General features: G+C 39.5%; 1 protein-coding gene across 1 annotated transcript in view; it reads left to right on the top strand.

Moving 5' to 3' along the window:
• LOC124131395 overlaps positions 1 to 15,499 on the top strand; it is a 31,314-nt gene extending 15,815 nt beyond the window's left edge. Inside the window, exons 13-14 of the mRNA XM_048380621.1 lie at positions 14,402 to 14,481; positions 15,197 to 15,499. Of these exons, the coding sequence (XP_048236578.1) occupies positions 14,402 to 14,481; positions 15,197 to 15,201 (85 nt within the window). The 3' untranslated portion in view covers positions 15,202 to 15,499. The remainder of the gene's footprint in view (positions 1 to 14,401; positions 14,482 to 15,196) is intronic.
• The last annotated feature ends 396 nt before the right edge of the window (positions 15,500 to 15,895 follow it).

Below are 15,895 nucleotides of genomic sequence, written 5' to 3'. Positions count from 1 at the left end.
TAGGCCATAGTTGCACATTTCAGTTTACATACATGGACAGTGGTAAACCAAGGCAATATTTGCACATTTCAGTTTACATACACGGACAGTGGTATACCTAGGCAATAGTTGCACATTTCAGTTTACATACATGGACAGTGGTAAACCAAGGCAATAGTTGCACATTTCAGTTTACATACATGGACAGTGGTACACCTAGGCCATAGTTGCACATTTCAGTTTACATACATGGACAGTGGTACACCAAGGCAATAGTTACACATTTCAGTTTACATACATGGACAGTGGTATACCAAGGCAGTAGTTGCACATTTCAGTTGACATACATGGACAGTGGTATGCCTTGGCAGTAGTTGCACATTTCAGTTTACATACATGGACAGTGGTACACCAAGGCAGTAGTTGCACATTTCAGTTTACATACATGGACGGTGGTAAACCTAGGCAATAGTTGCACATTTCAGTTTACATACACGGAAAGCGGTATACCTAGGCAATAGTTGCAGATTTCAGTTTACATACATGGACAGTGGTAAACCAAGGCAATAGTTGCACATTTCAGTTTACATACACGGAAAGCGGTATACTTAGGCAATAGTTGCAGATTTCAGTTTACATACATGGACAGTGGTAAACCAAGGCAATGGTTGCACATTTCAGTTTACATACATGGACAGTGGTACACCTGGGCCATAGTTGCACATTTCAGTTTACATACATGGACAGTGGTACACCAAGGCAATAGTTGCACATATCAGTATATATACATGGACAGTGGTATACCAAGGCAGTAGTTGCACATTTCAGTTTACATACATGGACAGTGGTATGCCTTGGCAGTAGTTGCACATTTCAGTTTACATACATGGACAGTGGTACACCAAGGCAGTAGTTGCACATTTCAGTTTACATACATGGACGGTGGTAAACCTAGGCAATAGTTGCACATTTCAGTTTACATACATGGACAGTGGTACACCTAGGCAATAGTTGCACATTTCAGTTTACATACATGGACAGTGGTATACCTAGGCAGTAGTTGCACATTTCAGTTTACATACATGGACAGTGGTAAACCTAGGCAATAGCTGCATATTTCAATTTACATACATGGACAGTGGTATACCTAGGCAATAGTTGCACATTTCAGTTAACATACATGGACAGTGGTATACCAAGGCAATAGTTGCACATTTGAGTTTACATACATGGACAGTGGTACACCTAGGCAATAGTTGCACATTTCAGTTTACATACATGGACAGTGGTATACCAAGGCAGTAGTTGCACATTTCAGTTTACAAACATGGACAGTGGAACACCAAGGCAATAGTTACACATTTCAGTTTACATACATGGACAGTGGTATACCAAGGCAGTAGTTGCACATTTCAGTTTACATACATGGACAGTGGTATGCCTTGGCAGTAGTTGCACATTTCAGTTTACATACATGGACAGTGGTACACCAAGGCAGTAGTTGCACATTTCAGTTTACATACATGGACGGTGGTAAACCTAGGCAATAGTTGCACATTTCAGTTTACATACAAGGAAAGCGGTATACCTAGGCAATAGTTGCAGATTTCAGTTTACATACATGGACAGTGGTATACCAAGGCAATAGTTGCACATATCAGTTTACTGAAATGGACAGTTTTACACCAAGGCAATAGTTGCACATTTCAGTTTACATACATGGACAGTGGTATACCTAGGCCATAGTTGCACATTTCAGTTTACATACATGGACAGTGGTATACCTTGGCAGTAGTTGCACATTTCAGTTTACATACATGGACAGTGGTAAACCTAGGCAATAGTTGCACATTTCAGTTTACATGCATGGACAGTGGTAAACCTAGGCAATAGTTGCAGATTTCAGTTTACATACATGGACAGTGGGATACGAAGGCAATAGTTGCACATATCAGTTTACTGAAATGGACAGTTTTAGACCTAGGCAATAGTTGCACATTTCAGTTTACATACATGGACAGTGGTATACCTAGGCCATAGTTGCACATTTCAGTTAAAATACATGGACAGTGGTAAACCAAGGCAATATTTGCACATTTCAGTTTACATACACGGACAGTGGTATACTTAGGCAATAGTTGCACATTTCAGTTTACATACATGGACAGTGGTAAACCAAGGCAATAGTTGCACATTTCAGTTTACATACATGGACAGTGGTACACCTAGGCCATAGTTGCACATTTCAGTTTACATACATGGACAGTGGTACACCAAGGCAATAGTTGCACATATCAGTATATATACATGGACAGTTGTATACCAAGGCAATAGTTGCACATTTCAGTTTACATACATGGACAGTGGTACACCTAGGCAATAGTTGCATATTTCAGTTGACATACACGGACAGTGGTATACCTAGGCAATAGTGGCACATTTCAGTTTACATACATGGACAGTGGTACACCTAGGCCATAGTTGCACATTTCAGTTTACATACATGGACAGTGGTATACCTAGGCAATAGTTGCACATTTCAGTTTACATACACGAACAGCGGTATACCTAGGCAATAGTTGCAGATTTAAGTTTACATACACGGACATTGGTATACAAAGGCAATAGTTGCACATATCAGTTTGCATACATGGACAGTTTAACACCAAGGAAATAGTTGCACATTTCAGTTTACATACATGGACAGTGGTATACCTTGGCAGTAGTTGCACATTTCAGTTTACATACATGGACAGTGGTAAACATAGGCAATAGTTGCACATTTCAGTTTACATACATGGACAGTGGTAAACCTAGGCAATAGTTGCACATTTCAGTTTACATACATGGACAGTGGTATACGAAGGCAATAGTTGCACATATCAGTTTACTGAAATGGACAGTTTTAGACCTAGGCAATAGTTGCACATTTCAGTTTACATACATGGACAGTGGTAAACCAAGGCAATATTTGCACATTTCAGTTTACATACACGGACAGTGGTATACTTAGGCAATAGTTGCACATTTCAGTTTACATACATGGACAGTGGTAAACCAAGGCAATAGTTGCACATTTCAGTTTACATACATGGACAGTGGTACACCTAGGCCATAGTTGCACATTTCAGTTTACATACATGGACAGTGGTACACCAAGGCAATAGTTACACATTTCAGTTTACATACATGGACAGTGGTATACCAAGGCAGTAGTTGCACATTTCAGTTTACATACATGGACAGTGGTATGCCTTGGCAGTAGTTGCACATTTCAGTTTACATACATGGACAGTGGTACACCAAGGCAGTAGTTGCACATTTCAGTTTACATACATGGACGGTGGTAAACCTAGGCAATAGTTGCACATTTCAGTTTACATACACGGAAAGCGGTATACCTAGGCAATAGTTGCAGATTTCAGTTTACATACATGGACAGTGGTAAACCAAGGCAATAGTTGCACATTTCAGTTTACATACACGGAAAGCGGTATACTTAGGCAATAGTTGCACATTTCAGTTTACATACATGGACAGTGGTAAACCAAGGCAATGGTTGCACATTTCAGTTTACATACATGGACAGTGGTACACCTGGGCCATAGTTGCACATTTCAGTTTACATACATGGACAGTGGTACACCAAGGCAATAGTTGCACATATCAGTATATATACATGGACAGTTGTATACCAAGGCAATAGTTGCACATTTCAGTTTACATACATGGACAGTGGTACACCTAGGCAATAGTTGCATATTTCAATTTACATACATGGACAGTGGTATACCTAGGCAATAGTTGCACATTTCAGTTAACATACATGGACAGTGGTATACCAAGGCAATAGTTGCACATTTCAGTTTACATACATGGACAGTGGTACACCTAGGCAATAGTTGCACATTTCAGTTTACATACACGGACAGTGGTATACCAAGGCAGTAGTTGCCCATTTCAGTTTACATACATGGACACTGGTACACCAAGGCAATAGTTACACATTTCAGTTTACAAACATGGACAGTGGAACGCCAAGGCAATAGTTACACATTTCAGTTTACATACATGGACAGTGGTATACCAAGGCAGTAGTTGCACATTTCAGTTTACATACATGGACAGTGGTAAACCTAGGCAATAGCTGCATATTTCAATTTACATACATGGACAGTGGTATACCTAGGCAATAGTTGCACATTTCAGTTAACATACATGGACAGTGGTACACCTAGGCAATAGTTGCACATTTCAGTTTACATACATGGACAGTGGTATACCAAGGCAGTAGTTGCACATTTCAGTTTACAAACATGGACAGTGGAACACCAAGGCAATAGTTACACATTTCAGTTTACATACATGGACAGTGGTATACCAAGGCAGTAGTTGCACATTTCAGTTTACATACATGGACAGTGGTATGCCTTGGCAGTAGTTGCACATTTCAGTTTACATACATGGACAGTGGTACACCAAGGCAGTAGTTGCACATTTCAGTTTACATACATGGACGGTGGTAAACCTAGGCAATAGTTGCACATTTCAGTTTACATACACGGAAAGCGGTATACCTAGGCAATAGTTGCAGATTTCAGTTTACATACATGGACAGTGGTATACCAAGGCAATAGTTGCACATATCAGTTTACTGAAATGGACAGTTTTACACCAAGGCAATAGTTGCACATTTCAGTTTACATACATGGACAGTGGTATACCTAGGCCATAGTTGCACATTTCAGTTTACATACATGGACAGTGGTATACCTTGGCAGTAGTTGCACATTTCAGTTTACATACATGGACAGTGGTAAACCTAGGCAATAGTTGCACATTTCAGTTTACATACATGGACAGTGGTACACCTAGGCAATAGTTGCACATTTCAGTTTACATACACGGACAGTGGTATACCTAGGCAGTAGTTGCCCATTTCAGTTTACATACATGGACACTGGTACACCAAGGCAATAGTTGCACATTTCAGTTTACAAACATGGACAGTGGAACGCCAAGGCAATAGTTACACATTTCAGTTTACATACATGGACAGTGGTATACCAAGGCAGTAGTTGCACATTTCAGTTTACATACATGGACAGTGGTAAACCTAGGCAATAGCTGCATATTTCAATTTACATACATGGACAGTGGTATACCTAGGCAATAGTTGCACATTTCAGTTAACATACATGGACAGTGGTATACCAAGGCAATAGTTGCACATTTGAGTTTACATACATGGACAGTGGTACACCTAGGCAATAGTTGCACATTTCAGTTTACATACATGGACAGTGGTATACCAAGGCAGTAGTTGCACATTTCAGTTTACAAACATGGACAGTGGAACACCAAGGCAATAGTTACACATTTCAGTTTACATACATGGACAGTGGTATACCAAGGCAGTAGTTGCACATTTCAGTTTACATACATGGACAGTGGTATGCCTTGGCAGTAGTTGCACATTTCAGTTTACGTACATGGACAGTGGTACACCAAGGCGGTAGTTGCACATTTCAGTTTACATACATGGACGGTGGTAAACCTTGGCAATAGTTGCACATTTCAGTTTACATACACGGAAAGCGGTATACCTAGGCAATAGTTGCAGATTTCAGTTTACATACATGGACAGTGGTATACCAAGGCAATAGTTGCACATATCAGTTTACTGAAATGGACAGTTTTACACCAAGGCAATAGTTGCACATTTCAGTTTACATACATGGACAGTGGTATACCTAGGCCATAGTTGCACATTTCAGTTTACATACATGGACAGTGGTAAACCTAGGCAATAGTTGCACATTTCAGTTTACTTACATGGACAGTGGTAAACCTAGGCAATAGTTGCAGATTTCAGTTTACATACATGGACAGTGGTATACGAAGGCAATAGTTGCACATATCAGTTTACTGAAATGGACAGTTTTAGACCTAGGCAATAGTTGCACATTTCAGTTTACATACATGGACAGTGGTATACCTAGGCCATAGTTGCACATTTCAGTTTACATACATGGACAGTGGTAAACCAAGGCAATATTTGCACATTTCAGTTTACATACACGGACAGTGGTATACTTAGGCAATAGTTGCACATTTCAGTTTACATACATGGACAGTGGTAAACCAAGGCAATAGTTGCACATTTCAGTTTACATACATGGACAGTGGTACACCTAGGCCATAGTTGCACATTTCAGTTTACATACATGGACAGTGGTACACCAAGGCAATAGTTGCACATATCAGTATATATACATGGACAGTTGTATACCAAGGCAATAGTTGCACATTTCAGTTTACATACATGGACAGTGGTACACCTAGGCAATAGTTGCATATTTCAGTTGACATACACGGACAGTGGTATACCTAGGCAATAGTGGCACATTTCAGTTTACATACATGGACAGTGGTACACCTAGGCCATAGTTGCACATTTCAGTTTACATACATGGACAGTGGTATACCTAGGCAATAGTTGCACATTTCAGTTTACATACACGAACAGCGGTATACCTAGGCAATAGTTGCAGATTTAAGTTTACATACATGGACATTGGTATACAAAGGCAATAGTTGCACATATCAGTTTGCATACATGGACAGTTTAACACCAAGGAAATAGTTGCACATTTCAGTTTACATACATGGACAGTGGTATACCTTGGCAGTAGTTGCACATTTCAGTTTACATACATGGACAGTGGTAAACATAGGCAATAGTTGCACATTTCAGTTTACATACATGGACAGTGGTAAACCTAGGCAATAGTTTCAGATTTCAGTTTACATACATGGACAGTGGTATACGAAGGCAATAGTTGCACATATCAGTTTACTGAAATGGACAGTTTTAGACCTAGGCAATAGTTGCACATTTCAGTTTACATACATGGACAGTGGTATACCTAGGCCATAGTTGCACATTTCAGTTTACATACATGGACAGTGGTAAACCAAGGCAATATTTGCACATTTCAGTTTACATACACGGACAGTGGTATACTTAGGCAATAGTTGCACATTTCAGTTTACATACATGGGCAGTGGTAAACCAAGGCAATAGTTGCACATTTCAGTTTACATACATGGACAGTGGTACACCTAGGCCATAGTTGCACATTTCAGTTTACATACATGGACAGTGGTACACCAAGGCAATAGTTACACATTTCAGTTTACATACATGGACAGTGGTATACCAAGGCAGTAGTTGCACATTTCAGTTTACATACATGGACAGTGGTATGCCTTGGCAGTAGTTGCACATTTCAGTTTACATACATGGACAGTGGTACACCAAGGCAGTAGTTGCACATTTCAGTTTACATACATGGACGGTGGTAAACCTAGGCAATAGTTGCACATTTCAGTTTACATACACGGAAAGCGGTATACCTAGGCAATAGTTGCAGATTTCAGTTTACATACATGGACAGTGGTAAACCAAGGCAATAGTTGCACATTTCAGTTTACATACACGGAAAGCGGTATACTTAGGCAATAGTTGCACATTTCAGTTTACATACATGGACAGTGGTAAACCAAGGCAATGGTTGCACATTTCAGTTTACGTACATGGACAGTGGTACACCTGGGCCATAGTTGCACATTTCAGTTTACATACATGGACAGTGGTACACCAAGGCAATAGTTGCACATATCAGTATATATACATGGACAGTTGTATACCAAGGCAATAGTTGCACATTTCAGTTTACATACATGGACAGTGGTACACCTAGGCAATAGTTGCATATTTCAGTTGACATACACGGACAGTGGTATACCTAGGCAATAGTGGCACATTTCAGTTTACATACATGGACAGTGGTACACCTAGGCCATAGTTGCACATTTCAGTTTACATACATGGACAGTGGTATACCTAGGCAATAGTTGCACATTTCAGTTTACATACACGAACAGCGGTATACCTAGGCAATAGTTGCAGATTTAAGTTTACATACACGGACATTGGTATACGAAGGCAATAGTTGCACATATCAGTTTGCATACATGGACAGTTTAACACCAAGGAAATAGTTGCACATTTCAGTTTACATACATGGACAGTGGTATACCTAGGCCATAGTTGCACATTTCAGTTTACATACATGGACAGTGGTATACCTAGGCCATAGTTGCACATTTCAGTTTACATACATGGACAGTGGTAAACCAAGGCAATATTTGCTCATTTCAGTTTACATACATGGACAGTGGTATACCTAGGCCATAGTTGCACATTTCAGTTTACATACATGGACAGTGGTAAACCAAGGCAATAGTTGCACATTTCAGTTTACATACATGGACAGTGGTACACCTAGGCCATAGTTGCACATTTCAGTTTACATACATGGACAGTGGTACACCAAGGCAATAGTTGCACATATCAGTATATATACATGGACAGTTGTATACCAAGGCAATAGTTGCTCATTTCAGTTTACATACATGGACAGTGGTACACCTAGGCAATAGTTGCATATTTCAGTTGACATACACGGACAGTGGTATACCTAGGCAGTAGTTGTACATTTCAGTTTACATACATGGACAGTGGTATACCTAGGCAATAGTTGCACATTTCAGTTTACATACATGGACAGTGGTATACCAAGGCAATAGTTGCACATTTCTGTTTACATACATGGACAGTGGTATACCTAGGCAATAGTTGCACATGTCAGTTTACATACATGGGCTGGTACACCAAGGCAATAGATGCACATTTCAGTTTACATACATGGACAGTGGTATACCTAGGCAATAGTTGCACATTTCAGTTTACATACACGGACAGTGGTACACCAAGGCAAAAGTTGCACATATCAGTATACATACATGGACAGTGGTATACCAAGGCAATAGTTGCACATTTCTGTTTACATACATGGACAGTGGTATACCAAGGCAATAGTTGCACATTTCAGTATACAGATATGGACAGTGGTATACCAAGGTAGTAGTTGCACATTTCAGTTTACATACACAAACAGCGGTATACCTAGGCAATAGTTGCAGATTTAAGTTTACATACATGGACATTGGTATACCAAGGCAATAGTTGCACATATCAGTTTACATACATGGACACTGGTACATCTAGGCAATAGTTGCACATTTCAGTTCACATACATGGACAGTGGTATACCTAGGCAATAGTTGCACATTTCAGTATACAGATAAGGACAGTGGTATACCAAGGTAGTAGTTGCACATTTCAGTTTACATACACAAACAGCGGTATACCTAGGCAATAGTTGCAGATTTAAGTTTACATACATGGACATTGGTATACCAAGGCAATAGTTGCACATATCAGTTTACATACATGGACAGTTTTACACCAAGGCAATAGTTGCACATTTCAGTTTACATACATGGACAGTGGTATACCTAGGCCATAGTTGCACATTTCAGTTTACATACATGGACAGTGGTAAACCAAGGCAATATTTGCACATTTCAGTTTACATACACGGACAGTGGTATACCTAGGCCATAGTTGCACATTTCAGTTTACATACATGGACAGTTGTTCAACCAAGGCAATAGTGGCACATTTCAGTTTACATACATGGACAGTGGTACACCAAGGCCATAGTTGCACATTTCAGTTTACATACATGGACAGTGGTACACCAAGGCAATAGTTGCACATATCAGTATATATACATGGACAGTTGTATACCAAGGTAAAAGTTGCACATTTCAGTTTACATACATGGACAGTGGTACACCTAGGCAATAGTTGCATATTTCAGTTTACATACACGGACAGTGGTATACCTAGGCAATAGTGGCACATTTCAGTTTACATACATGGACAGTGGTACACCAAGCAATAGTTGCACATTTCAGTTTACATACACGGACAGTGGTATACCTAGGCAGTAGTTGCACATTTCAGTTTACATACATGGACAGTGGTATACCAAGGCAATAGTTGCACATTTCAGTTTACATACATGGACAGTGGTATACCTAGGCCATAGTTGCACATGTCAGTTTACATACATGGGCTGGTACACCAAGGCAATAGATGCACATTTCAGTTTACATACATGGACAGTGGTATACCTAGGCCATAGTTGCACATTTCAGTTTACATACACGGACAGTGGTACACCAAGGCAATAGTTGCACATATCAGTATTCATACATGGACAGTGGTATACCAATGCAATAGTGGCACATTTCAGTTGACATACACGGACAGTGGTATACCTAGGCAATAGTTGCACATTTCAGTTTACATACATGGACAGTGGTACACCTAGGCAATAGTTGCATATTTCAGTTGACATACACGGACAGTGGTATACCTAGGCAATAGTGGCACATTTCAGTTTACATACATGGACAGTGGTACACCTAGGCCATAGTTGCACATTTCAGTTTACATACATGGACAGTGGTATACCTAGGCAATAGTTGCACATTTCAGTTTACATACACGAACAGCGGTATACCTAGGCAATAGTTGCAGATTTAAGTTTACATACACGGACATTGGTATACGAAGGCAATAGTTGCACATATCAGTTTGCATACATGGACAGTTTAACACCAAGGAAATAGTTGCACATTTCAGTTTACATACATGGACAGTGGTATACCTAGGCCATAGTTGCACATTTCAGTTTACATACATGGACAGTGGTATACCTAGGCCATAGTTGCACATTTCAGTTTACATACATGGACAGTGGTAAACCAAGGCAATATTTGCTCATTTCAGTTTACATACATGGACAGTGGTATACCTAGGCCATAGTTGCACATTTCAGTTTACATACATGGACAGTGGTAAACCAAGGCAATAGTTGCACATTTCAGTTTACATACATGGACAGTGGTACACCTAGGCCATAGTTGCACATTTCAGTTTACATACATGGACAGTGGTACACCAAGGCAATAGTTGCACATATCAGTATATATACATGGACAGTTGTATACCAAGGCAATAGTTGCTCATTTCAGTTTACATACATGGACAGTGGTACACCTAGGCAATAGTTGCATATTTCAGTTGACATACACGGACAGTGGTATACCTAGGCAGTAGTTGTACATTTCAGTTTACATACATGGACAGTGGTATACCTAGGCAATAGTTGCACATTTCAGTTTACATACATGGACAGTGGTATACCAAGGCAATAGTTGCACATTTCTGTTTACATACATGGACAGTGGTATACCTAGGCAATAGTTGCACATGTCAGTTTACATACATGGGCTGGTACACCAAGGCAATAGATGCACATTTCAGTTTACATACATGGACAGTGGTATACCTAGGCAATAGTTGCACATTTCAGTTTACATACACGGACAGTGGTACACCAAGGCAAAAGTTGCACATATCAGTATACATACATGGACAGTGGTATACCAAGGCAATAGTTGCACATTTCTGTTTACATACATGGACAGTGGTATACCAAGGCAATAGTTGCACATTTCAGTATACAGATATGGACAGTGGTATACCAAGGTAGTAGTTGCACATTTCAGTTTACATACACAAACAGCGGTATACCTAGGCAATAGTTGCAGATTTAAGTTTACATACATGGACATTGGTATACCAAGGCAATAGTTGCACATATCAGTTTACATACATGGACACTGGTACATCTAGGCAATAGTTGCACATTTCAGTTCACATACATGGACAGTGGTATACCTAGGCAATAGTTGCACATTTCAGTATACAGATAAGGACAGTGGTATACCAAGGTAGTAGTTGCACATTTCAGTTTACATACACAAACAGCGGTATACCTAGGCAATAGTTGCAGATTTAAGTTTACATACATGGACATTGGTATACCAAGGCAATAGTTGCACATATCAGTTTACATACATGGACAGTTTTACACCAAGGCAATAGTTGCACATTTCAGTTTACATACATGGACAGTGGTATACCTAGGCCATAGTTGCACATTTCAGTTTACATACATGGACAGTGGTAAACCAAGGCAATATTTGCACATTTCAGTTTACATACACGGACAGTGGTATACCTAGGCCATAGTTGCACATTTCAGTTTACATACATGGACAGTTGTTCAACCAAGGCAATAGTGGCACATTTCAGTTTACATACATGGACAGTGGTACACCAAGGCCATAGTTGCACATTTCAGTTTACATACATGGACAGTGGTACACCAAGGCAATAGTTGCACATATCAGTATATATACATGGACAGTTGTATACCAAGGTAAAAGTTGCACATTTCAGTTTACATACATGGACAGTGGTACACCTAGGCAATAGTTGCATATTTCAGTTTACATACACGGACAGTGGTATACCTAGGCAATAGTGGCACATTTCAGTTTACATACATGGACAGTGGTACACCAAGCAATAGTTGCACATTTCAGTTTACATACACGGACAGTGGTATACCTAGGCAGTAGTTGCACATTTCAGTTTACATACATGGACAGTGGTATACCAAGGCAATAGTTGCACATTTCAGTTTACATACATGGACAGTGGTATACCTAGGCCATAGTTGCACATGTCAGTTTACATACATGGGCTGGTACACCAAGGCAATAGATGCACATTTCAGTTTACATACATGGACAGTGGTATACCTAGGCCATAGTTGCACATTTCAGTTTACATACACGGACAGTGGTACACCAAGGCAATAGTTGCACATATCAGTATTCATACATGGACAGTGGTATACCAATGCAATAGTGGCACATTTCAGTTGACATACACGGACAGTGGTATACCTAGGCAATAGTTGCACATTTCAGTTTACATACATGGACAGTGGTATACCTGGGGAATAGTTGCACATTTCAGTTTACATACATGGACAGTGGTACACCAAGGCAGTAGTTGCACATTTAAGTTTTCATACATGGACAGTGGTACACCAAGGCAGTAGTTGCACATTTCAGTTTACATACATTGACAGTGGTACACCAAGGCAGTAGTTGCACATTTCAGTTTACATACACGAACAGCGGTATACCAAGGCAATAGTTGTACATATCAGTTTACATACATGGACATTGGTATACCAAGGCAATAGTTGCACATATCAGTTTACATACATGGACAGTGGTATACAAAGGCAATAGTTGCACATTTCAGTTTACATACATGGACATTGGTATACCAAGGCAATAGTTGCACATATCAGTTTACATACATGGACAGTTTTACACCAAGGCAATAGTTGTACATTTCAGTTTACATACATGGACAGTGGTATACCTAGGCCATAGTTGCACATTTCTGTTTACATACATGGACAGTGGTATACCTAGGCCATAGTTGCACATTTCAGTTTACAAACATGGACAGTGGTAATCCAAGGCAATATTTGCACATTTCAGTTTACATACATGGACAGGGGTATACCAAGGCAATAGTTGCACATTTCAGTTTACATACATGGACAGTGGTATACCTGGGCACTAGTTGCACATTTCAGTTTACATACATGGACAGTGGTACACCAAGGCAATAGTTGCACATTTAAGTTTTCATACATGGACAGTGGTACACCAAGGCAGTAGTTGCACATTTCAGTTTACATACATGGACAGTGGTACACCAAGGCAGTAGTTGCACATTTCAGTTTACATACATGGACAGTGGTATACCTAGGCAATAGTTGCACATTTCAGTTTACATACACGGACAGTGGTATACCAAGGCAATAGTTGCACATATCAGTTTACATACATGGACAGTTTTACACCAAGGGAATAGTTGCACATTTCAGTTTACATACATGGACAGTGGTATACCTAGGCCATAGTTGCACATTTCTGTTTACATACACGGACACTGGTACACCAAGGCAATAGTTGTACATGTCAGTTTACATACATGGACAGTGGTATACCAAGGCAATAGTAGCACATTTCAGTTAACAGACAGGGAAAATGGTACACCAAGGCAGTAGTTGCATATTTCAGTATATAGACATGGACAGTGGTATACCAATGCCATAGTTGCACATTTCAGTTTACATACATGGACAGTGGTATACAAAGGCAATAATTGCACATTTCAATTTACATACATGGGCAGTGGTATACCTGGGCAATAGTTGCACATTTCAGTTTACTGACATAGACACTGATATACCAATGCATTAGTTGCACATTTCAGTGAAATAAACCTGCACGAAATATTTGTCATATTCATATTTGTCATATTTGTTTGCTCTGTTTGGGAAATGTTATCTCACCAATATTACATTTCACCATATTTTCACAAATCTTTTTGCAATTTTGTTTTATATATCCCTTCAAATATTCACTCAATGACATTTGGTTTCGACGAGGACATGATCGTTTAATCTCCAATGAAAGCTAAATAGTTCCTGTTTAACAGTTTCAGAATCTTCTTTAAAAACGAGTTTGAGAGAAGCGTCACGGATGACAACCTTGTGAGAATACGCAGGAGGTTTCATGGTGAGTTACACCTGTAGTCGAGAATAATGTGTAAACATGCATATGATTGTGTTCCAAAAAGGGTCGCTTCATGCATAGGCACTTTTTAGTACTTTGTCCCCATTTATTTTGACATATAATGTCCCCTTTTATCCAAATGCAAAGAAATATGTGCAGATTTTAATACGTTTAATGATGTTCATTTTGTCTAGTCCAGAATTATGCTATATTACTGCCAAAACGTGCATTCTTTTACTCGAAAGGAGTAAACTGCTTTTATGCCATGGTGTATATGTTATGTTTTATAAATTGGATTATAAATGCTATTGTGATAACCCATTGTTACGTAAATATACCATCTGTATTTTAAGATAATAATAGTTTCTCATAACCCTAAACGTGTGGCTCCTTAATGTTTGAATTTCACCTGCCTTTTATCACTATACGAGGTGAGACGTATATAAAATAGTCTTTTTGCATCATTGAAGATATGGACAATTGGGCTGGCCCAGTAGTTATTTCTAAGCATGATGATACAATCAGAAAATACCCTTTTGAATTGTTAGTCCTGATTGAGGCAAGGTATTGTTAACAAGGCACGATATCAAAAGTGGTTACAGTTAATTTTGACTGACCATGCATGACTTGTTAGACGTTATGAATTAATTCCTCGGTAGGTATATATTAAGGAAAGCCGAATTTGGTGTAAGGTGACACTGTTTTCTCTGTATAACAGATTAATGACGTTTAAGCTGCCGTGGGCGCTGGCCATGAGAAGAAAGTAGTATCTACTGCTACATGTCTGTGATGAAACGTTTCAACCTCACTTGAAAGCGGCAAGCACGATGGCTGCTAAAGTAAAGCCAAGAAAGACTTTACTCTTGTCACTCATGTTACTAAGTTGATACTTTATTTCACTTAAATGCCCTGTGGGTGAGTGAGTGAGTGAGTGGGTGAGTGAGTGAGTAAATGAGTGAGTGAGTGAGTGAGTGAGTGAGTGATTGATTGATTGAGTGAGTGAGTGAGTGAGTGAGTGAGTGAGTGAGTGAGTGAGTGAGTGAGTGAGTAGGTTTCAATCTCATTAAAATCGGATCTTAGTTCTCGCTACCGCTAAACAAAGATCTGAGGACATTCCATTAGCGGTCACGTCAGAACGACCTTTAACCTGACCAATCAGAGCGTCGCTTACAAGATCATAAAAGCGACAGTCGGAATGTGATTTCTAATCATGCAACCTCGAAAACTTTAACACGGGGTATTCCATACAATCTAGACAATCTATCAGCCATTCCAGAATGTACATTTGGTCACGTTTCAAATTTTAATCGAGAATTTGTCAAAATTTGTTTTGAAGCGTAGTCGCCAATTCGAAATTAGTGCCGTAAAGCACGCGAAAGCTGATTGGCTAATGTCGACTTCTTGTTAGTCATTCAAT

This window comes from Haliotis rufescens, unplaced genomic scaffold (assembly GCF_023055435.1).
Source record: "Haliotis rufescens isolate VD_foot unplaced genomic scaffold, xgHalRufe1.0.p SCAF_1, whole genome shotgun sequence".
In the NCBI taxonomy this organism is placed as follows: Eukaryota; Metazoa; Mollusca; class Gastropoda; order Lepetellida; family Haliotidae; genus Haliotis; species Haliotis rufescens.
The sequence above is the reverse complement of the archived record's forward strand: the minus strand, read 5'-3'. Positions and strand labels throughout refer to the sequence as shown.